Source organism: Saccoglossus kowalevskii, chromosome 1 (assembly GCF_978046115.1).
Source record: "Saccoglossus kowalevskii chromosome 1, keSacKowa6.1, whole genome shotgun sequence".
In the NCBI taxonomy this organism is placed as follows: domain Eukaryota; kingdom Metazoa; phylum Hemichordata; class Enteropneusta; family Harrimaniidae; genus Saccoglossus; species Saccoglossus kowalevskii.
The window spans coordinates 38,594,827-38,619,348 of record NC_140641.1 but is presented as its reverse complement, the minus strand read 5'-3'; the positions used below and the strand labels follow the sequence as shown (position 1 = coordinate 38,619,348).

The 24,522-nt window shown below is 38.4% G+C and overlaps 2 protein-coding genes across 2 annotated transcripts in view; one reads left to right on the top strand and one right to left on the bottom strand.

The window, feature by feature from the left end:
- Window positions 1–4,464: 4,464 nt before the first annotated feature.
- Window positions 4,465–12,413, bottom strand: LOC100378732 (methylthioribulose-1-phosphate dehydratase-like). Its single transcript, XM_085501947.1, has 7 exons — window positions 12,172–12,413; window positions 11,192–11,286; window positions 9,507–9,673; window positions 8,829–8,964; window positions 6,992–7,052; window positions 5,560–5,666; window positions 4,465–4,803 (listed from the first exon to the last, which is right to left on the bottom strand). The coding sequence occupies exons 1-7, from the start codon at window positions 12,289–12,291 to the stop codon at window positions 4,695–4,697; spliced, it is 795 nt and encodes a 264-aa protein (XP_085358073.1). The 5' UTR covers window positions 12,292–12,413; the 3' UTR covers window positions 4,465–4,694.
- LOC102802337 (pyruvate dehydrogenase protein X component-like) overlaps window positions 12,153–24,522 on the top strand; it is a 44,107-nt gene continuing 31,737 nt past the window's right edge. Inside the window, exons 1-3 of the mRNA XM_085501946.1 lie at window positions 12,153–12,576; window positions 14,770–14,853; window positions 23,540–23,640. Of these exons, the coding sequence (XP_085358072.1) occupies window positions 12,453–12,576; window positions 14,770–14,853; window positions 23,540–23,640 (309 nt within the window). The 5' untranslated portion in view covers window positions 12,153–12,452. The remainder of the gene's footprint in view (window positions 12,577–14,769; window positions 14,854–23,539; window positions 23,641–24,522) is intronic.

Below are 24,522 nucleotides of genomic sequence, written 5' to 3'. Positions count from 1 at the left end.
GTAACAATAGAAAATCAAAGAAAGCTTAGAAAGAACTCCCGTGTGCTGAGGGAATAGGGATCATGATGTAATATTCGGGAATATTTGAAAATGATAAACAAATTATGAATAATCTATTAAATAAGGAGCCACCAGTAGTCATCTACACACATAGAGATCGTATACCTACAATAAGCCTACTTAAAAATATGCATAAAAAGTCTACACAAAATTGCAACATTAAAAAGAAAACTGAAATAATTCATAAAACATTGAGGAAAATGAAATGCAACGAAAATAGTAAACAAATAAATGCCCAAAAGAAACTTATAGGGCATTTAAAAATATTTTAGAAATTTAGTTAACACGGAAAACGTAAAGTAGCAAGAACAACTATGTAAATTTCTGACAAACAATCACAATCTAAATATCTAAAATTCAAACCACTATCTTAATATCAATATGTGTGTCAATAAATATTATATTTATTTATTTTCAGTTACGTATATTAAATAAGGAAGGCATCACAATCTTTTCGATTGGTTCGTATATCCCGAAAATCGACATGGTAAAATTACAACCACCGTACAGCTCAGTACCATAACAAATATTAATAATTTACGGCAGACGTACTTCTCGGTACGTAAAATTTAAAGTAATCCCCAACGCGTCTCATTTGTTACTGCGTATAAATTGACACTATCTGGGGCACGTCGCACGCGATGAGTACCAACCAAAAATACACATAGGACATTTTAAGTGGCTCGAAACAAAACCTATTCGCTAATTTTCGTTTCAAAAACATCTACGACAGCTTAAAACCCTGCAGCCCGTCCCGCATGTTTTTTTTTACCAGGCAGGAGACGCCGGTCAGCGTGGCGTTGCTCCAGTGGTTTCCACTGTGCATCCAATAGTTAATGCCGACATCACGGTCTATACATTCCACATGAAGCATGGTATTCAGCTTAACCATATTTTCTTTTTTGCTCCATGGCTTAACTTAATAGGAACAGTAACTCGAGTAATAAATGTGCCTTCCGATTTGAGGGATATCGTGCCATGTAATATTCAATGAAAAAAATAGTGAAACACGAGGCCCACGCTGGGGGCCCACATAAGGTGTTGCAATAGTGTAAATATAACAAAGCCAGACACCGATTGTTTCCTTTGCAAGGTAAAATCAATGTACAGAATAATCGGATGAAATAAGTAAAGTAAACTGGGATATATTAGAGCCAATGAATTCCTAATTTCCGACGAAAAGGGCCGGGAAAAATACCCCTCATAACAAATCACCGTCGATCGTAACAAATCACCGTGTTCAGGGGGCGGTGAACAAATGAGACACCGATTGTCAAATTGTTTTGGTAATCATCGCATGTCGATTCACGTCATTTGTACAGGGTACTCTGACACAAAATAAGGTAAACCAGCCAACTTAGTGCTAATAATTTTGTGATTTCCCACATGAAGAACGTTCTCAGAAATAATCCGACATGCTGATCAGCCCACCAGCAATCGGCACCAAAATTTATCACTGCTGTCACGGTAAATTCGGTATGTTTTACGAGTTTTTTTCTCCAAATCCCAACATATATTCACACATGTAGGCGAATTTTGTCAGCTCTGTGTAAATAGATATTTTTTCTGGGAATGGGCCCCATTTTACGTACGAGAAGCCCTTACACAACGCAGTAGTCATCAACACACATAGACATCCTATACCTACTAATCGACTTGATAGCTTCGTAATTTGGGGAAGGTGGGGGTGAAAGTGCACCATGCAAGTTTCCAAATGTGTAAAGGAAAATAAAGGAAAGAAGTACAATACAATGTTGGTAAGCGATACAAAAGAAATATCTCCTTACGGCAGCGACTTGATACAACTACATTGATGCTGGAGGTCACCATATTTGTTCTCGCGTTCAATAATACGGTGATAAATCAGGATTCACAAGTACAACGAATTTACACAACATTTTACCATGAAATCGAACCTACCAACCATTTTCATATCTTCAACACTGCCATGGTTTTAGCGATGATGAATTTCACATTCATTATTTTCTTGACTGGGCTCACACAGGGTTCAATGTTCCGTGGCTTGAATGTAATTGTACACCACACATGAATGTAAACTAGCTTGCACAGTAATTCGTTTCACAGTCATTGAGGTTATACATTTGTTCAATTACTTATTTATTTATTTACTTATACGATAATAAAAAATCATACATGTAATTTCTTAGACCTTTTCATAATGTAAACTGATACATTTCCTCTCCCGAGCGCTTGCTTCGTTTTTGTACAACACACTGGAAATAACAAAATGGCTGACACCATCATAAATTGCTGGTCATAAAAAATAGAATACGCATGCGCATCATTATGCAAATTAGTCCACTCACCGATTCCTATTAGTTGTATTCATGCAATTGGGCAGAAAAATTAAAAAAAATAATACAAAAATACATAAAAAATGCTAAATTTTAATTAAAATGTAAAATACAACAATGAATTGCAGCTGCCAATCATTAGTAACATTCTTACCAAGTTACATGAAAATCGTTTTAATGCTTCTTGAGATATAACAGAAATAGTGTAAAATTCACACATTATTATGCAGATGAGCTCATTAATATGCATGGATGTCAATCAAAAACTAATCAAATCTGCGCATTGCCCCAGACAAGCTATATACCAAGTTCCATTGAAATCCGAAAATTGGTTCTTGAGATATCGATGGAACAGACACACACACACACACACACACACACACAGACAGACAGACAGACAGACACACACACACACACACACATACATACAGACACACTAACTGCAAAGACTCCCTTTTTGTGCTTTGCACACGGGAGTCAAAAATGTCAAACACCAATTAAAATCAAACTATCAGTTGTGAAAAACACATGCGCACATAAATAACAAGGAGTATGTACTTCTGTACATCTGGCTTCTCTTCACACACTCAAATATGTATTTTTTTTCCATGGTGCTCATTTACTTTTTATATTTGAGTTGAATGCTCTTATCGGATGTTTGTTAGATTTGCATTGAAAATATGTAACAAGACTATAGGAATTTAAGGTGACTATAGGAAGTATATTAGAAAAGACAGTAAAAATAGGTTTTGAAACTGATAGTTGAAGAATGGCTATGTTTGTATATAACAATGGATCGAACACCTTCACACCTTCATGTACATATAGTAAACTATATCAATCACAAATCACATGCTTTAACTAATTCAGTAGAGAGACCATACATTCACACACTCGTTGATCTGCTTAACACTCATGGTGTTGCTGCTTAAAAAATGTACCAAAAATGTGAAGAAAAGTTGTACCCTTGGATCATGTGAGAACATTTAGAAAAAGTCTGCTCACTAGTACTTTCCTAGTAAATGATGACAAGGAATGCCATTATCAAAAGTATCATGTATCAGAACAATTGTAACAAGTCATGCATGGCACATTCCCATTAGTTATCGAATTTAAGATATATAGTTTTGTTTATAGTAATATAGCTGGAATATAAACATGTCAGGAATATGATTATGATGATTGTTTAACATTTAAATGATTGACATTTGTATCTGATAGTCAAACGAGTATTGAGAGATATTGCTCTGGAACAGCATTAATCAAAACAAAATCGGCCATTTTGAATACACGTATAATGAATATATAAAATTTGAACATAATCATTCAAAGCATGTCAGAGAAGCCCATTCATTAAAACAAAATGGCCGCTAGTCAGTCATTCTAAATCAGATTTGAAAATAAAATAAAATGACGTGCATCAAGAACCCGTAATGTAAAATGTATGTACCAAGTTTGAACAAAATCCATCCATAAATGCCAGAAATGCTTGATATTTGATGATTTTTACCACAAAAATGGCCACCATTTGTCCATTTTTAATAGGATCGTCAAACCAATATACATGTACATGTATTTGTATATCTATGACATAATGTATAATGGATATTTTAAATTTGAAGATAATCAGTCAAAGCAAGTTAGAGAAACAAAATGATGTGCATCAAGGTTCTATAATGTCCAACGTTTGAACAAAATCCATCTGTAAACAGCCGAGAAATGCTGGATTTTGATGATTTTTAGCACAAAAATGACCGCCATTCGGCCATCTTAAATCAGATCATGAAACAAATTGATGTGCATGTGTATAATATCATGTTAATATATGTGTGAAGTTTGATTGCGATTGGTCCAGGCATTTCTAAGATACAGGTCCGGACGCGCACACACACACACACACACGGAAGCATGGAGGTTCAAAACACAAGTCCCGTTTTCGGACTGCGTTTGAACAGGGACTAATAAGAGAAAGTAGTACCGGTATAATGCAAATAAATAAATGGTATCATGTACATGCTGAAAGTGAAAAACGTGATTCGTGTTTATTATCACTCATAATTATTGCTGATCAAATTGAAACAAAGACAAATTTAAGACATCATTGACCAATGGATTTTTTATTAGATGAAGAAATATCAATACACCCTGTTGTCCTAACACGATTGTGTTGAAAAGAGGATGGCAAAATAAGCCTATATGATAGTGTGAATATCTTATATTTTAAAGTTTTAGAATTTCTAATAAAACTGGTTATGACCAATAGGCATAAAGTGTCATAGTTTGTGACTCTATAAATTGACATGTAATATACACAGACTTCTATTCTTTTTGTTCACCATCAATGTTTTTTACAGGTGGTTTGGCTGGATTCATTCCCAATTTATGCATTTCAACTGCAACCTCAAAAAGATAATCCAAACACTCGCACCTAAAGTGAAACAAATTTGACATGTATAATTACATAGAATGTACAAGAAAATAACAATACATAATTCTACTAGATCTTATTACAAAGTTGCATGATTCATTCTTTTACTATGTGTAGCAATTACCGATCAGTGATAAAATTAGATCACATTCAATGCACAGAAGAAGTGAAATGGTTTTTGATACAGTCTAGGCCATATAGAAATATACTAACTAGATATATAGAAAGACATGAGGGGAAAAGAAGGATTGCAAGTGCCACAGAATCTAAACATGGCTGACAAGCTCACAAAAGGGTGTTCGATCATCAGCAGGATGCACCAGCCAACAAGTCAGTAGTGGCAATATCGATGTTTTATTTGTCATCTGCCATATTCATCTGATTTAGAACATCTAACATTCATCTCTTCCCCAAACATAAAAAAGGAATTGACTGGCAGTCATTTGGCAACGAATGGTGATATAATTTCTGTCATTCAATTTTCAGCAGTGAGAAGACTTCATTTTGACATCAAGACACTGCAGTATTGCTGGCAATTGTGTGTAGATCCCAAAAGAAACTGTGATAAATACAACTAATGATTAACCCCATAACAAGAGCTTCAATATTGTCAGCCTCAAAGCATTTCAGCTAATGCTCACACAACATAATGTACTGCATAAGATGGTAGCATAATATGGTTAGATAATGCAAAAGATGGCTGGTTAATTTGCTTTATGTTACTATTATGAGGAATATTGATCATATGCTACTTACATAGCTTTGGCTTTTTGCCAAGAAGGGCCCCAAACATAAATACCATGGCTCCGCACAAGAACTGCAGGACATTTTGGGTATTCTTCCATGGCCTTTTTCATCCTTTCCTGTTATCAATTTAAGTTATGTACAAATTACAGACATGACAAAGTCTATGTCTAGCACAACTCAGAATTTGTTCATTTGTTCTCAACAGTATTTTATCGCCACATTCAAATTTGGTTTGTGCATACATTGTGATTAGAATGCCACATTCAAATCTGGTTTGTGCATAAATTGTGATTAGAATGCCACATGCAAATCTGATTTGTGCATAAATTGTGATTAGAATGCCACATGCAAATCTGATTTGTGCATAAATTGTGATTAGAATGCCACATACAAATTTGGTTTGTGCATAAATTGTGATTAGAATGCCACATGAAAATCTGGTTTGTGCATAATTTGTGATTAGAATGCCACATTCAAATCTGATTTGTGCATAAATTGTGATTAGAATGCCACATACAAATTTGGTTTGTGCATAAATTGTGATTAGAATGCCACATGCACATTTTTTTGTGCATAATTTTTGATTAGAATGCCACATGTAAATTTGATTTGTGCATAAATTGTGATTAGAATGCCACATGCAAATCTGGTTTGTGCATAATTTGTGATTAGAATGCCACATTCAAATCTGGTTTGTGCATAAATTGTGATTAGAATGCCACATGCAAATCTGATTTGTACATAAATTGTGATTAGAATGCCACATGCAAATTTGGTTTGTGCATAAATTGTGATTAGAATGCCACATGCAAATCTGGTTTGTGCATAAATTGTGATTAGGATGCCACATGCAAATCTGATTTGTGCATAAATTGTGATTAGAATGCCACATGCAAATTTGGTTTGTGCATAAATTGTGATTAGAATGCCACATGCAAATCTGGTTTGAGCATAATTTGGGATTAGAATGCCACATGTAAATTTGATTTGTGCATAAATTGTGATTAGAATGCCACATGCAAATCTGGTTTGTGCATAATTTGTGATTAGAATGCCACATTCAAATCTGGTTTGTGCATAAATTGTGATTAGAATGCCACATGCAAATCTGATTTGTACATAAATTGTGATTAGAATGCCACATTCAAATCTGGTTTGTGCATAAATTGTGATTAGAATGCCACATGCAAATCTGGTTTGTGCATAAATTGTGATTAGAATGCCACATGCAAATCTGGTTTGTGCATAAATTGTGATTAGAATGCCACATGCAAATCTGGTTCGTGGCATATAGAATAAAATTTCCCTCATCCTTTCTCCATGCAACTAGCCTGTAGAGGCACACTTACAAAATTGCATATTGAGTGTACAATGTATGTTTAATTTCAAAGATGGCAATTAAGAAAATCACAGCTGTCAGATAATTTAAAACACTACTTACAGTTAATTCTTCTTCTAGTTTTGTGTTTTCAATAATTGGAATCACAAGTGTATCAGTATTGCTTGAAAAAACAATGCTTGAATAATCAGTTGACATTGAACTATGGTAATATAATTGTAGATCATTGGCAGCATATGGACCTGACATTGAAATGTCAAAATTATATTCCATGCAGGCCACAATTAAATACCTCTTATAGGGTGTCATATTTTCATTACATACCTCTCCCACCAATATGACTTTAAAAAAAATACCGAACATGTCGGCAGTGAGTACAAGTATCAAAAGGTGAGCTAGCTACACTGGTCCACACATTGCACAATAGGTAACTATTATTTTTAATAAAAACAAGCCATGCATGGCACAGTCCCTGTTAGTTGTCAAATTTAAGATATATAGTTTTGTTTATAGTAATATAGCTGGAATATAACCATGTCAGGAATATGATTTTTTAACATTAAAATGATTGACATTTGTATCTGATCATCAAAAAAGTACTTGTCCATATTAAGAGATATTGCTCTGGAACAGCATTCAAAATCAGCCATTTTGAATACATGTATATATATATAACATGATGTATAACGAATATATAAAATTTGAATATAATCAGTCAAAGCATTTAAGAGATATGGCTCTAAAAGCCCAATCATTAAAACAAAATGGCCGCCAGTCAACCATTTTGAATCCAATCTGAAAAATAAAATGATGTGCATCAGGAACCTGTAATGATGTCTAATGTATGTACCAAGTTTGAACGAAATCCATCCATAAATGCCAGAAATGCTTGATATTTGATGATTTTTTAGCACAAAAATGACCACCATTCGGCTATTTTGAACAGGATCGTCAAACCAATATATCATGATGTATAATGAATATTTAAAATTTGAATATAATCAGTCAAAACAAGTCGGAGATATGGGTCTAGAAGCCCATTCATTAAAACAAAATGGCCGCCAGACAGCCATTTTGCATCCGATGATATGCATCAGGAACCTGTAATGTCTAATATATGTACCAACGAAATCCATCCATAAATGCTTGATATTTGATGACCTTTTAGCACAAAAATGGCCACCATTTGGCCATTTTGAATAGGATCGTCAAACCGATATATCTGTCTATCTATAACATGATGTATAATGAATATTTAAAATTTGAACATAATCAGTGAAAGCAAGTCAGAGATATGGCATGAGAACCACATTCATTAAAACAAAATGTCCACCAGTCGGCCATTTTTAATCTTATCTGAAAAACAAAATGATGTGCATCAAGGTTTTATAATGTCTAATGTATATACCAAGTTTGAACAAAATCCTTCTGTAAACAGCCGAGAAATGCTTGATTTTGATGATTTTTAGCACAAAAATGGCCACCATTCGGCCATCTTGAATCAGATCAAAAAACAAATTGACGTGCATATGTATAAAATCATGTATGATGTATGTGTGAAGTTTGATTGTGGTTGGTCCAGACATTTCTAAGATACAGGTCCGGACGCACACACAGACGCACGGACACATGGAGGTCAAAACATAAGTCCCCCTTTTCGGACTGCGTCCGAACGGGGACTAAAAAATGAAGGTTCACACTGCTTGTTTGTATGCAAATTGTTTTACAAAGTATGAATTTCTTGTTATATTAAATGATTAATTCTTCAAACCCTTTCAGGGGTCAAATTTCAATAATTATTTTGCCAATTATATCAAAGGTAATTTACAGTTTAACAAACTGTCTTGCTCAGCTACTTAAAATGCAATCTTTAAAAGCTTTACTTTGTAGCACATCACATAAGTAATCAAAATATCAGATGATATTACATTAAACATACCACAGATATGTCCCATCTTGATCATTCCTGATTCCTTTGATCATTTCTTGTTGAGTGATACAAAATTCTCCACCAGTGTTGATAAGAGTCACAAGATTAGAATACATAGAATGGCTGTGAATCACTGCACCAGCATCTACAACAATATGAAAACAAATAATGCTGGTAAAAAAGTGTTAACACAAGAATTTTTAAAAATAACAAACATCCAGATACGTTTTCTAATGTTTCAGCAAGCACTGTACTTGCTGTGACCAGCTGAAAATAACTTAATCAGTGTAATTTTGGAGTGCATAATTAAATTCATAATTAAAATTTTTGGCTCACATGAAGATGTACTTCTAGTAGAGCAGTATGGTATTATAGACACAGACACAATCTTTGTATCAGCCATGGTCATGAGAATGACATTCAAGTTTATCCAATTTTGTTATTTAGTTAATTAGTAAAAATTGCATTTACAAAATTGTTAGTGAAGTAGACCATAAAATGATATCCTCGTCCACAGGGTATGCAAGTTTTAATTTTTACCTGCCCTATTAGAAAGTTACCCATCAGGTGCACAGGCAGGCAGTACATTCAAACAGTTCCACAACCAATAGACATTTGTATTCCTCTATAACCAATCCCAGAATAAATTTAGAGATGTAATAACATGTAATAATTAAAAGTACAAACCTCTTAATTTATAAGCATTCATGAATAATGGAGTACAGGCACTTTTTTTTAATTTTTTGCTTGGAGGAGGTCCACTTACATCTTTCTCATCAGTAGTTATCACAAATAGATCTTCAGGTTGAATTCTCTCTTTTTGAACTCCAGATGGCGCTACAAAGATTTCATTCCTAGAACAGATAGTGCATAACACTGTTAAATATTAGTAAGTTGAAAATAGCATTTTTTACCAAAATTGAAAAAGTAAAATCATCATGAAGAGAACAAATCTGACAGAGATCCTAAAAAACATTGTATCAACACACATGTACCAAGTATCATTTGAATTGAGCTGGTAGGTTTTCAACAAAAATGAAAAAAAAAAACATTTGTCAAAAATATAGAATTGAGGAGATCATCACGAAATGGAAAAATCTGAGAGGTTATCCCAATGCATGTGAATCATGAACATTAGCACTGTAGACCAAATAGTGTAGTTCCACTTCATTATTCCTATAATGACTACCGGTACTTTTTTAACATAGGTTCTGTTACATTGGTTACATAAACAATGTTTTTACACACATATCAAACACAACATGGCACAAAGTATTCCAATGGCGACTGTAGTGTTGCATGGAATGTCATAACCTCACTTAGACTGAGATACTGTAACTACAGATGGGGTAGATGCATATGAAAGTCTGAACATAACATATGGTAGATCTCATCAACTCTTGCTAGGAAACAACTATGAATTGTTTCTCAATCTATTAAAATGATAAATCACAAAAATGGTGAAGGTAACCCTGGAAGCAATCCGATTAAAAATCAGATTCCAGTTTGAGCTTCATTTTTTTATTTAAATATGTGTATAATTAATTATTTTTATTTTTTATTAAATTTATTATTTGCTGGCAGCTTTTTAGGAGTTTTGGTAAATGCATTAGATTTTAATCAGATTGCTATGAAAACAACACAATTTTGACAATTCATTTATTAATTGTAAAGTGGTAATTTGAATCAAGCAAAATATTCAATATTTTGTAATTTATGAGCACCTAAAATTATCTTACACTGATTGAATTATAATTTGAAATTATATGCTTGCACTCATGAAGATTATTTATGAGAGTTGTATTAAATATAAGTAACGTATCAGTTACTGAGACTGCTATGGTGGGAAACAGTAGCATAAAATCAGTATTAGAAGCCGCATCTCTTATAGAAGTTGCATCCCCTCTGTTGCATTGTACTATTTTAATAGCGGCTTCTAATACAGATTTAACAGGTAATTTGAATCTCTCAGCATTCCTACCAAAGCTTTAATGATTATTATAATCTTTTTTTCAGACATTTTCACACTGCTTTCCTAAGGGCCCACTATTTCAAAGTACAAATACCTCATATTACTGTTAATTTTCTCATCTTTTACAAATTTACTCACATTGGCTTGAGGTACTTTCCTTGAGGATCCTGGAAGTATGCCCTAGTTTTCAGTTTTCACTGGGTATAATTTTAGCAGATCAAGCGGGGATATTTATGAGGTTATTAATTCACTGGTTTCACACTAGAATTTACTGAGTTTTAATTTACTACATTTAGCTATCAGTGAATGAAATAACTAAAACACAGAGAAAAAATTAAGTCATATACAGTAGTGACACAACTCCCTTACAATTATTCAATCCAATGGTAAAATTACTTACCCAGACTTGATACTAATGCCACCTCCGGTTCCAGTAACCCATCGCAATTCATAGAATACTCGACACAATTCAGGAATCAAATTCCTTGGGTGTTCCTGAAAACAATGAGAATGATTTAGTACAGTCATACACAAACAAAAAGTAGAATTTGTTGCAATTATTTTGTTATTTGTTGTTTTAACTTTGTTATTTTCTCAGACTAATGAATTAATTTTAAGTAGCCCTGTGTAGATGGACTATCTGTTAGGGATTAGTATCATAGTAGGGTCATTTAGTTCATCTGATCAACACACCGATGTACATATTTTGAGTAATAATATTCTATTCTATTCTATTTTTTAATAGTGCAACTATCTAGACTAGCATGGCCTGCATACATTACTTACAATTAATTACAATGAGTTGTCTACTTTGAGTACCAATTCTGTCAAAAACTCAAATCGGTCAAATAAGAGAATGTTCTTCTAGAAGGTCATGGACAGGTGATGATGAACGCATGAACAGATTAACCCGGTCTTGACCTCGGTTAAATAGGCTAGGAGTCAAAAGGTTGATCTTGAAGTACACACACAGAACAGTCCTTGTGTCTGTGTTTTTATTGTGATATCGAAATATTTAAATCATTTCATTGTAGTATACTAATTGTACTACTTATTAAACACATAAAATTCCCCAGAAAGAATTAAATTGATTATACACAAAACAAACAATAAAACCTAGGACCAGAAAACTATTACAAAACAATTAAATTACATACAAAAAACAATGGTTAATCAATAATAACTAACCTAACCTTAATATAGCAAGAATAGGAATGTCTAAAATACTATCATAATAGTATCATAATAGCTAGGCAATTAACTGACGGGAGTAGCATTAAAAAAAAAGATATATATAAGTATGATAACATATATAACAGCCCATACATCATGCAGACATATACAAGGTAAATGTTAAAACTGCCGCGCTAATTCACAAACCTTATCATAGCTCGGATTCATGCCTGTCTCTGTAACCTGTGAACTGTTCACACGTGTCTGATGATTAACCTTTGAACTTACGTCTTGCATGACTCTTGTACATGTTGCGCGTGATTGCATCGTGATTATACTAACTGACGTGAAGGTATCCAGTTTAACATGTAATGTGCTCTTAATGTGAATTGGCAGTATTTTTTTCGAAAGTGGCAGTGATAGTTTAATTTCTTCAAGTAAAAGTTGTTTGCGCATGCCCAGTTAAGGACATTTTGAGATTTTTCAAGATGGCGTCAGCCGGGTTGTTTCGGCGATGTTTCAATCGGCGAATGTTACATTTAGTGACATCAAGTCGAATTTCAACTCCACTGCGTCTACACAGGATGATTAGGACTTCATCTCGTGTTTTCGGTGAGTACGTTTCAAACATTCTAACAAGATTGTTGCTTTGTATTTTATTTACCATACTGCGCCCTCTGATGGCATAGTAGTGTAATAAAGTTGGTAAGTATACAGTAGTGTGTGTAGCTCACATCACATTTCACTTGTTTTAGAAAGATTTTTTTAGGCAGATAGTGAGAGCAAAGTGACATGACTGTGATGAGGGTATGAAAAGCCTACATCTATAGAATCACACTGTATTATAAAAACGCTCAAGTCTGTCAAAGAGCTTGTTATTGATCGTATAAATCGTATTTGTACTATTGCACTTTCGAATGCAGCAATAATCTCCTTCGCTTCTGTTTAGGTCAAACCTATTTTTACTCCCTGACCCCTTAACTGTTTTTGACCAAATTTGAGAAACGTCACAAAATTGTGCCAGGCATGGAATGAGATTTTACAAAAATTCAAAAATGGGTAATGTAAACAACATCAAACATGACATTCATACATGTATCTGCAAAACAAGTCTTTTATACAAACAAAATGAAGCACAGTTATAACGACGATAAATATTATGTAGAATTCCTTATCTACCTACTCTTTTTTGGAAAAGCATGTTATAGAAGCCACATTATTTTTTTTTTATTTGGCCTTATGCATTTAAACCCTTCTAAAGACACACAAAAAAGAAAGATGTATAGGTTATAACTTTATACACAAACTACTTGGGTACACACAAAAGGTCACACTTGAGTTCATAGCAACCATGTATGGATGCCATGAATGTCCTATCTGAATTCAGGTCTTTGATATAACTGCTTGACCCAGTGTTGAATTTGCATGATCTTGAATTTTCTATTGGTTTTTAATTATTCTAACAATGAACTTGTATCACAATTTGTTTGTGAAATAGGACTACCATATCATCCTACCATATTAGGAAATGTGAATTCCAAATATGGAATGAGGTTTAAGAGGGGCGCAGCACCCCTCTTTAATTTATTTGCGCCCCTCTTCAATTTGTAGCGCCCCTCTATTTATCTTCAGCGCCCTCCTTTGTTTTCGGTGGACAGCTGTTTTACCAGTCCCGGAAGATGTCCGGACGACGTTATTGAGAGACCTCTTATTAATTGACAGGCGATAAAACAAAGAACTAAGAGACAGATAGTGGCATAAGTGACAACTAGGACAATGGATTGGGTGTCTGGGGAAACACTGGCTGAATAAATAAACAAAAAACAATGAATGGATGCGCGAAGTGATTGTCACAAGCATTGCGTTAATCACGCAATGGGAGAGTCAAAACAAGTTCGTTCATCATTCCTGAATTAGCTGAGATACTTAAGAATAGAAGAACCAACAACAATTTATTGGTCAAATTGCTTGTTACTTGCCTTTTATTGTCGAAAAGTAAAAAAAAAATCATCAAAAGAATCGCCACAACAAAACGTACGGTAAACACTGAAACAACATGAATGACATGGTATCTGATTTGACCTTTGTCTTCAGTACCCATAATGCAATCAATATAATGATCAATTAATTTACAGTCAACGGATTCGATTTTTTCTTTTTTCTTTTAAATGGTAATTTTGTTATGTGAAAATATTTTTCTTCTGATTACTTGAGTTTTTCAACTATCACAATATGTCAGTGCATTTATAAAACTTATGAAAATGAAAATACTTGAAAGAAATTTAAAAGAAATGAATGAAAGGCTAGAATTTCACAACTTGTCCCATTACAGAGAATAAAATGGATACTGTAAAATGACTAATTTTCACTGGGTTTAAATTTCACTGATTTATCATTTCAGACATATTCAGTGGGTTTTAAATTCACGGTTTTATCATTTAGATAATGTGTTCTATGCTAAATTTTACATATTCACTGGGTTTTAATTTAGCGCATTTTCCAGTCAGCGAAATAAGCCAAATTAAAACCCAGTGAATAATTAACCCCTTTACAGTATTCTTCATCTGTCGAAGTTGATATTTTTTTTACATCAAGTGGTTTAACTTATTCATCAAAACAATCCAAGAACATTAATATAGTACTTGTACACAGTATTTGAGGTTAATGTAAATACATGTATAAAAGTGCTATGAATTTTCTGTGAAATGTTTGATTGGTATGCTAATTATATGCAAAATAGCGCCCCTCTTTAAATTTTATTTGTGTAGAAAACTGTTATTGTTTTGTTTTTTTCTTTTTTTATAGAAGTTGATGGTTTACCAATTGAAATGCCAGCTTTGTCACCAACCATGGAAGAAGGAAAAATAACAAAGTGGTTGAAAAATGAAGGTTAGTATGATTGCGATTTTGAGAAATACATGGTGTGTACATCATGTATATGGTTGAAACATCTGTGACAGGCCTATGTTGGTCAACATCAATGCCTTGCAAATCAGAACTGTTTTATAACACATCACATGTATATTCTGCTACATTCAGAGAATTTATAATGTGGATATCAGTGAGTGACTTGCTGCAAGAATGTTTTCTTCATAGCCCAGCAATAAAGTAAAGTACTGCATAGTACTCTTGAATAGGTTTATGGTTTGTGGCAATTCCTCCTCGGAGAAAGGCATAATCTTCTGATTGCTTGCTGCTGATATTATTTAATGTCATGTTGAACACATCTTGTTCACAAAAGGTACATCTGCAATAGAGTGCTTCTCACACTGTTTTGTGAACTGTACCCAAAGCGAATTCATTTTGGTAATTGTTCATAAACTGTTGATGGTTTTTTCACTCCTGTGTATGAAGCACAATGGGAGTTTTTGTGGTTACCCTGCTTGTGTATGTCTATACATTGTACCGGAATCTGCCGTAAATTCGTCCTGGGCTGTTAAACAGCAGTTTGGGTTTTAAAAAAAATGCTGATGACTAAAAGTTTCACCATCATTGATGCATATTCAATGAGTATGTTGTTTATTGTAACTAGCGTGAATGTGTAAGCTTCATTTCGAGAATGAGCTGTTATCACTGTAAACAATGTTAAATTTAAAAACAAATTATGCTGCTTTCAAAATCCCAGTCAAAAGATCGTACAACATCGGTAAATATCTTCTGCTGCTGCTGCATTCAATAACATATTTAAATGAGCTATGGTAATTTGAACACGTTGGCATCATCCATCTTTTTCATTGGTTAATTAGTGAATTAACCTATCAAAGAACACCGTCCAGGTCAAAACATGGCGGATATTCATTTCTACAGCATCAAAATGCGACCAGAATCATTCGCTTATGATGAAATAAGTTTAAATTTATTTTCATTTCATTCCAGTTTCATGTTACATGTATTCTTGTCTGTTCCACAATTATCTACTGCAAGAACTCTTGTCAGTTTTCAATGAATCTTGTTATCTTGGTGCTCTGAGTCAAAGTTCAGACCTGGTTAGTTACAAGTTAGAATATGTGCATATTAATTACTTAATTTGCATAACTAGTAAATTTTTGGATTTTCTACTGATATCTTTGTACATTTCAATGAAACTTGATACATAGATGCTATAGGACAATGCACAAACATGATAGGTTTTTGGTTAATATCCATGCATATTAATTACCTAATTTTCATAATTAATAAATCTTTGGCTTTTCTACTGATATCTCAAGTACTAATCATTTCAATGAAAATTGGTACATAGATTTGCAGACACTGTAGTTTATTAATTACCTGATCTGCATGATAATTAGTCAGTTTTCATCTTTTCTATCATGATCTCAAATATTAATCATCTTAATTCACTACGTTCAATTATCATAGACTCTGGTCAGTCAAAATGACTATTTTGAACTGTAGGCAGTAATCAGCGATTCTGCCGGTGACGGAGAGATAGAATCCAGGTCAGGGGAAGCCCCATGACCTCAAGATTCTTTTACCCCTTACGTCATGAACCCACGTGACCGAGGCCACCTGGCAGCGCTACAGGTAGCCGTCCATCACTCTTAATTTTTCTCCGCCTCGAGTGGAGATGAAATCTAGCGAGCTCTGTTGGATCGCCTGCCTTTTTTCCTGTCCGGATTTATGGCTTGGGTTGTTGCCGCTGCTCGGCATCCAACATTGTAGCTGGTAGGATAAGTTTTCCTTGTCATTTTTACCCTCGTGTCGTTTTCCCCTTTGTGTGTAGTATTTTTCACAGCAAAAAAAAATCAAAATCCGGCGCCACTACGTAACCAGTTGGTTTTCATGGCGGCACCTTTTACAACTGTAATTCGTTTTCCTCATGCATGTCGTCTTTTATTTTCAATGTATTTAGCAATATATAGATGTAATGACAGCACCAGGGCTCGCTGCCGTCTTCTTTCCGGTCTCCTCGTGTTTCGAGTCGATCGTGCAGTGGTTATATTCAGAATTTACCAGCATAGAACCTGCATCCGAGATACTTTGTCGTAGCTACATGCGGGTTTCGGGGTTTTTGCGTAAAAGCATGATTTTCTTTCAGAGCCATCAAAATCGCTAAGACTGACCGCGTCACAGCAGGGTCACGCGTCCAGTAAACAGATCGGTTAAAGTGAGTTGCGTGTTTGGCATGAGTGGAAAGTCCTCACGCTCGGCTACCGGTACTTCATGTACCGGGACGTCGAGTAAGAGGCCCGACGGCGGAGGTACCGATATTTTTCTTGGTCTCCCCCGCTGATCGGAGGGCATCCTCACAGTCTGTTTTTTCAGGCGCTGTTTTACCCGATTTTACCGGCTGCATCAAGGTTGTGCCCCTGGAGGCTTTCCTCCTATGGGGCCCGTTGCGGGTCTCTTTGTGGACCCTTCCTCGCACGGCGCCGGGTTTGCCTTCGAGTTGAGGGCTTTGGTCGAAGGACTGTCGGGGCATAGCGTCCCTGGCAGGCCGGGTAGGTCAGGCGCAGTCGGAGCAAGCTGTCTCCACTGTGTCCCCTCGGTGGGCAAGCAGGAAGAGACACGAAGGCATGTTTGCATTCAAACACGTCTCTTCCGGGGAACCCCCGTTCCCAGGCACGGCTCTTCCACTATTTTGGGGGGTGGCCGAGGCTCAGGCTAATTGCACCGGTCCTTCTCTGGATCCTTGGGCACCGAATGCCAACAGGGTGCTGGCAGCCAAGTCTCCGATCTCGGGGCAGGGCTTTCAGAGCAGGGCACACGTTGACCCCCCTACTTTCAGCCAGCTAGGGTTTGTCACGCGGTAACGGTACAACGGTAATGAATTTTTCCTTGTGTCTGGTCCTCGCTGTGGGTTTTGACTCCTCTTTCTTCCGATCCACAGGTGTCCCCAGAGGGATCCGACCCTGTCATGAGACACACAGTCGAACACGCTCCCTCTCACAGATTTAAAGTGAAAGGAGATGCAGTTCGCTCGCGTCGGATACCGCCGGTACTCCGGGCGGTCCCTCAGAGTCTTCCATCTATATGACTCTGTGAGCCACGCTTTTGGGGTGAGGCGGAGTATCATCGATCTCAGTGATACGATGTATATACCCCCACCCTTGATCCTAGAGCGACCACCTAAGGTTGCTTCAACGCTTATGGGATCACAGGCGTCGGGATCCAAAGCAACCCCGTCGGCAAGTCTCTCCCTGTCCGCCTGAGTGCGAAGTGGGGCGCAGAGCACGCAAACGGTGTTGATGGGCAGCATTGGTCAGCCGCGGAGGATGTAATGCTTAAGGCCCCCGGGTGGGGATAACATTAGGCAACACTTCCCACTGGACCAAACACTACCCGATCGGTGTGGTTTCGGGATCAGACCCCATAGCGTGGGATGAGACCAAAACGCCCCCAACCGGATTCCAAGGCTCCTTCCCCAGACCCTGGTACCACGAATTTGGCAAACCGGGCAAAGGGGGATAGCCGCGTTCCATGGGTGTCTTTGCCAATTGAAGACGACCCATCCAGCCCTGAGGGCAGAGTTGCTTGAGCACATTATTATGCATGACCAGCACTCTGGAGACCTTGGAGGCAGAACGCACCAGCCTCCTAGGCACGTGTTCGGTGAATGGCCAGGTCACAACTTAGTGACTACTTCAGGCCTTGGGGAACTCACCTCCTGGGGGAAGGGAGCCCCCCCCCCCCCCTCGCAACTGCCGAACACATGGCCACATATCCCTGTCGTACACAGATTGCGCCGGTGTAGTCCGGTTTGGAGACGGTGGATGACCGATCCCTGGACCTTTCCAGGTGGTGACATCCGTTTCCAAGATACCGCTGAAATCTCCATTTCCCCCCGTCAGTGTCCCCCCTGTTGGGCACTACCAGGGGACTCCCGCAAGGCGGAAGCAATCAGACAGGAAGTAGCAGTTTGCTGGGGAAAGACGCCATACACAGGGTACATCAGCCGGAACTAAGGCCAGGCTTCTACCCAAATGTGTTCGTAGTACCAAATCTACAAGTGGCAGGCGTCCAGTTTTGGACCTCGGCAGACTGAATCAGTACGTGCTCCTCGATCGGTTCCACATGGAGACACCATTCAGGGTTCTTCTCTCCATCCACCGTTTTGACGGGCAAGCCCTGCTGGACTTAAGCGGGGCCTACCTGCACGTACCGATGCACCCAGTGAGTTGCCATCTCCTTTGAATCGCCCAGCTGGGCCAAGTATTCGAATTTTGGGTGCCCCCCATTCGGGTTAGGCACAGCGCCCTACATGTTCACCAGAGTGATGAAACAGGTAGTGCTGCTGCTGCACCAGATGTCGGTACAACTCAATCCGTACCCAGACTTCCGGTTACCAACAACCCGGGCAAGGGGTAATAGCCAAACGCATCAGGCTAACACAGGATTTACTCCACCAGTTGGGCTCATTAGTAAATCGACAAGTCCCACCTCGACCCAACGTACAGTTGGTGTCCCTGGGCATGGAGTTTTGGCACAGAGGTAAGCTTGGCTTAGCTATTTCAAGCGTATTGCTTAGCGCTAAGCAGCCTAGCCGAATGCCTAGTCAGCGTTCCCTTGGTGTCCCTCCGTGAACTAATACGGATCATCGAAATGATGACCTCGGTTCAAAGGGTCGTTCCCCAGGCCGCACTACGCAGCCGCCCGGTATAACGCTTGTTATAATGCCGAGCTCTTCTATGGGAACTAGATAGGCGGGTTTCGATCTCGGACCAAGTGAAGGAAGCCCTGCCCTGGTGGTCGTCACTGGCTAACCTCGGACAGGGGAGCCCCTTGGGCCCGCTCGCCGCAGGTATGACTCTGGTAACAGATACCTCCCCCTAGGGTTGGGGAGCGCATCTATTGGGCCAACAAGCCCAAGGTTATGGCCCCCGCATTAGTTTCGGGACTACCATATCAACCGGCTCGAACTGAGAGCAGTGTACTTAGCACTACCACGCTTTCTACCCGTAGTTCGAGACCACAGAGTTCTGCTCCGCACAGGCAATGCAGCGGTGGTCTCCTTCAAGAAGGAGGGGGGGGACGCATTCCCCATCGTTGTCAGTCCTAGCGGAGCAAAATCTTCCTTTGGTGCCTGGAATACAATGTGGAGCTAACCGCACACCACCTTCCAGGGGTGAGGAACAGTCTGGCGACGCCATTTCAGGGCAGCTCCGTCTCCAGAACACGGAGTAGCTGATACCCCAGTGGGTAGCCTTTAGGCTGTTTCGGCCGTGGGACGGTCCAAGGTTGGACCGTTTTGCCGCACCCCGGAACGCAAAGCTTCGGACGTACGTAACACTCCTGCTGACTCCAGGAGCCTGGGCCAGGGTCGCTTTGCTAGCCCCGTGGACCCACTTAGTTGTGTACGCCTTTCCTCCCTTCCCGCTAGTTCACCGGAGAAAACTTCGACAGGGGCACACCCGCATATTATAATGGGTTGCACCCAATTGGCCAAGCAAGGCCTAGTTTAGCACTTCTGTTGGAAATGCTAGTCGAAGCGTCAGCAGTGCTTCTGGACTTACCGGACCTGCCGTCCCAACCAGACGGCGCACTACCAACGAGCCCAGCAGGTATCACTTACACGCATAAAGGCTCTCAGTAGACCCGCACATACGAAAGCCTTATCTGAGCGGGCTGGCCAGGGCGAACAGGAATTCCACCTACGCGGCCTATTGGCCAGGTAGCAGGCTCCTTCATCCACCTGTTTGACGAAGTGGGTTTGTCCTACGCAGCGAGTGTTGGCTACAGGTCGGTCTTGTCCCCCACCACCACCAATGTACGGGAACAAGACTAGCCGATTGTCCTATTTTTAGGAGACTATTTACTGCTTTCCAGACACCAAGACCCCATACAAGGGAGCCGCCCAACTGGGACTCGTTGGCTGTGTTGTCTGCTCTAAGCAGACCGCCCTTTGAGGCTCTCCAATCAGCACCACTCAAATTTTTGATGTGGAAAATAGTCTTCCTACTGGCCCTTGCCTCGGGTAGGCACCGGTCAGAGCTAGGCGCGCACTGTCCTTCGCGGACGGTTGTGCCACTTTTATGGACATCAAGTTGTACTAAAGACACGAATCGGGTTTCTTGCCAAGATCCAAATCCCAGGACACGATCCTCAACCGATCGTCATACCCCGGCTGGCAAATATTGTCAGTCCGGAGGATCAGGAGGAATTGCTTCTCTGCCCGGTCCGAGCGCTGAGTTGCCACTAGAACCGTACCAGGTTTTCTAGACGGGGAACCAAACACATGTCTTTGTGTTACGGCCCTGGCAAACAGGATAAGCCGGCTTCCCCGACTTCCATCTCCAGGTGGATTACTGCGACTGTACTGGAGGTCTATAATACACTATCCTCCTCAACACAGACCTTGCAGAGATACCAAGTATGAGAACATGAGGTCCGTGCGATTGCTAACTCACTAGCGCTAGCGTCAGGTGCCCCCTCAAACACATTCTGAGGGCAGGCTTCTGGAGAACGCGGAACGTCTTCATCAACTACTACCTAAGAGACACCCAATCTATTGAGCAGGGTCTCTTCAGGTTAGGCCCTGTCGTAGCGGGTCAGGCTTTGTTTGCTGACCCAGCCCGAACGACCACAGGGACCTCTGCGCATAGGCAATAAGTCAGTCTCGGCATTTTTGCGGGCAGATTGTCTGTTCCACTAGCACTTCCTGGAAGCCTCCAGGTTTCGCTTCGGTCGACCTACACCCTCATGCGAACTGTTTCGGTCCTACTTCAAGCTTATCACCCCGAATTTGGCTGGGGTCTAGCTTTCTCAGGCACACCAAACCCTGTCACCACAGCAGCATTGGCTTCTTGCTTCGGGGACAGCACAGGCAAGGTAAGACACCATCCTTCTTGGGTCTTAACGTAGGTTTTTGGGTGTGTTTTCATCCCGGACTGGGGAAAAGTCTTTCATCATTCTCCTTTTTTTTCTGTTTGCTCGGAAAAACCCGCCACCTATCGGTGTCTGACTCTGCCTACAGCTCAAAATAGTCATTTTGACTGACCAGAGTCTATGGTGGGTAATTGAACGTAGTGAATTTAGGCGAGGGTTTTCCGAACCCGCCTATTCACATAGTTCATACCCACCATAGACTCCGGGTCCCCCCCAACCTCCCCACTTTTTCCGTCGAGTTGGTCTAAGTCCTCGAGGCGGAGAGAAAGGAACCAGAGTGATGGATGGCTACCTGTGGCGCTGCCAGGTGGCCTCGGTCACGTGGGTTCGTGACGTAAGGGGTAAAAGAATCTTGAGGTCATGGGGCCTCCCCTGACCTGGATTCTATCTCTCCGTCACCGGCAGAATCGCTGATTAATGCCTACAGTTCAAAATAGTCATTTTGACTGACCGGAGTCTATGGTGGGTATGAACTATGTGAATAGGCGGGTTCGGAGAACCCTCGCCTAATTTCAATTAATCTTGGTACATAAATACTCCAAGACAATGCAACGATCTAATTAGTTTTCTGTTTAAATACATCCATTATAATAACCTAATTTGCATAATAATTTACTTTTCGGTTTTCCTCTGATATTAATCATCACATGAATCTTAGTTCATGTATGCTCTTGGACAATGCACAGACCTGATTAATAATACTTGCATAATAATTACCTATTTTTTTTGCAGAATATTTAACCACTTTTCCTCCTATATCTCAAAATAAATTTATTGAATTACAATAAGACATGATACATGTATAAAAGTGCCTGGGAACAATGATAAAGATCTGATTAGTTTTAGATTAAAATTCAAGAATACAAATGTACTAATTTCTTAATTTGCATAATCATCACATTTCATTGAAATTTGCTACATAAATATACTCGGGTAAGCCACAGACATGATTAGTTTAATGTTAAAAACCATGCATATTGATTACAAATGTATGTAATTATTAATATCCAATTTCTGATATCTCAAAAAAATCAGATTTAAATTGAACTTGTGGTAGAGGTGCTCTGGAAAAAATTAGAAAACCATAATGTACAATCTAACTTATTTTCCCGTGAGTATTGTAAATAGTTATAAACATTATCAGATGCCAAGCTTCTTGTTTAAAAGGCTAATCGTGAAGTAATTTTTAATATGCCTCCAATACGGGAGTTCTTTCTAAGCTTTCTTTAAATTTTTTTTTCATAGTAACAACCTAAAAGGAAACATAATTAAATGTCTACACTTAAATTATTTGAAGTTATTGTAGAAGGTATATATCACCATATTTCATCATATGACATTGTAACAATGGTATAATAATGCCAATTTTAGTACGTAATGTTGCCATGGTATTTGTCCATGGAAACTGCTCAAATAAATCAATTCTCGTTAGTAATTAATTGCTTTCTAATTACACCATTCATCAACAGGATATTAATAAATACTCGCAAGGTGTTATGGTATAAACCTTTTTCTACTGATGTCACAATGTTCATATCTCGTAGTTCTATGTACCAATACAATATCCTTAGTTTTTAAAATGACAGAATTGGGTGTGTGATAAAGTAGACACATTCACAGCTCCATACATTTTATTCAATATTATTGATATTGTTTTGCTTGGTACATGTACATGTATATGGCCTCAGTGAAATTTGTGCCTAGTAATATTTCTCTGATTAATTGTTTGGTTCATTCTTACTATTAAAAGGTGACCCTGTACAACCAGGTGATACTTTATGTGAAATTGAAACTGATAAAGCTATTGTTTCCATGGATACTGAAGAAGAAGGCATTCTGGCAAAAATCTTGGTAAGTTTGTTGGTTTGGTTTTTCTGTAGGGATGAGGGGGTGAATGTAATACTTGTGTGAGTTTTGTTTAGTGAGGAATTACCACAGTAATTTATGAGCATTGTGTAATCATTACGTAACCTGAATGTGGAAAAAAATCACCTACAGTATATAGTATTTTACCTCCAGGAGACTCTTGTTTTAGACTGTAGAACACTTGTTTTTTCATAATTGCTATGACAACCATTACTAATAATAATGTTTTCTTCACCATTAAATGCCTAGGCATAGTGACTAATTTGCATAATAAGACAATCTCATTAGCATAGTAAGTATTTTGTAATGAAAGTTCAAGTGTGGCGTTCCAGAGGCCAAGTATTGTACATGTATAACCACCATGCTCAAACTGCCCAGGCCTTTCAACCATCATGGCCCATGATACTTTTCCCCCCAGCTATGATGCTTCTGTTCCACCAGAGACACTTAAAGTGTGTCTGCATTGCTTTGATTGGCAGTAGTTCATGCAAGTGAATGCCAATTACATTAATGCAAATGTAAATTTGGCTCAATATTTTCTTAGTGGTTCCAGGTATTGTTGATGGTGCATTGAAAAAGCATTGACAACACTAGAACAACTGAGTGAAGTGGCATCAATATTGGATGCTACCGCAATGCAAATTATTTTCACTGAAAACATTGAGTTGACAAATGTAAGATGTATTCAATAATTTGCCATTCAGTTTATGATTTATGTCTTCAGCAAACTTGGGACATGGCATTACATTTGCAATGTAAGACGCACCCTTCCTTGTTAGTCAATAAGCACAATATTTTTAGCATATACATGTATGTTGTTATTTTGTGGTTGTGCATTGACCAATTGAGTTGTCATACCCTGTTTAT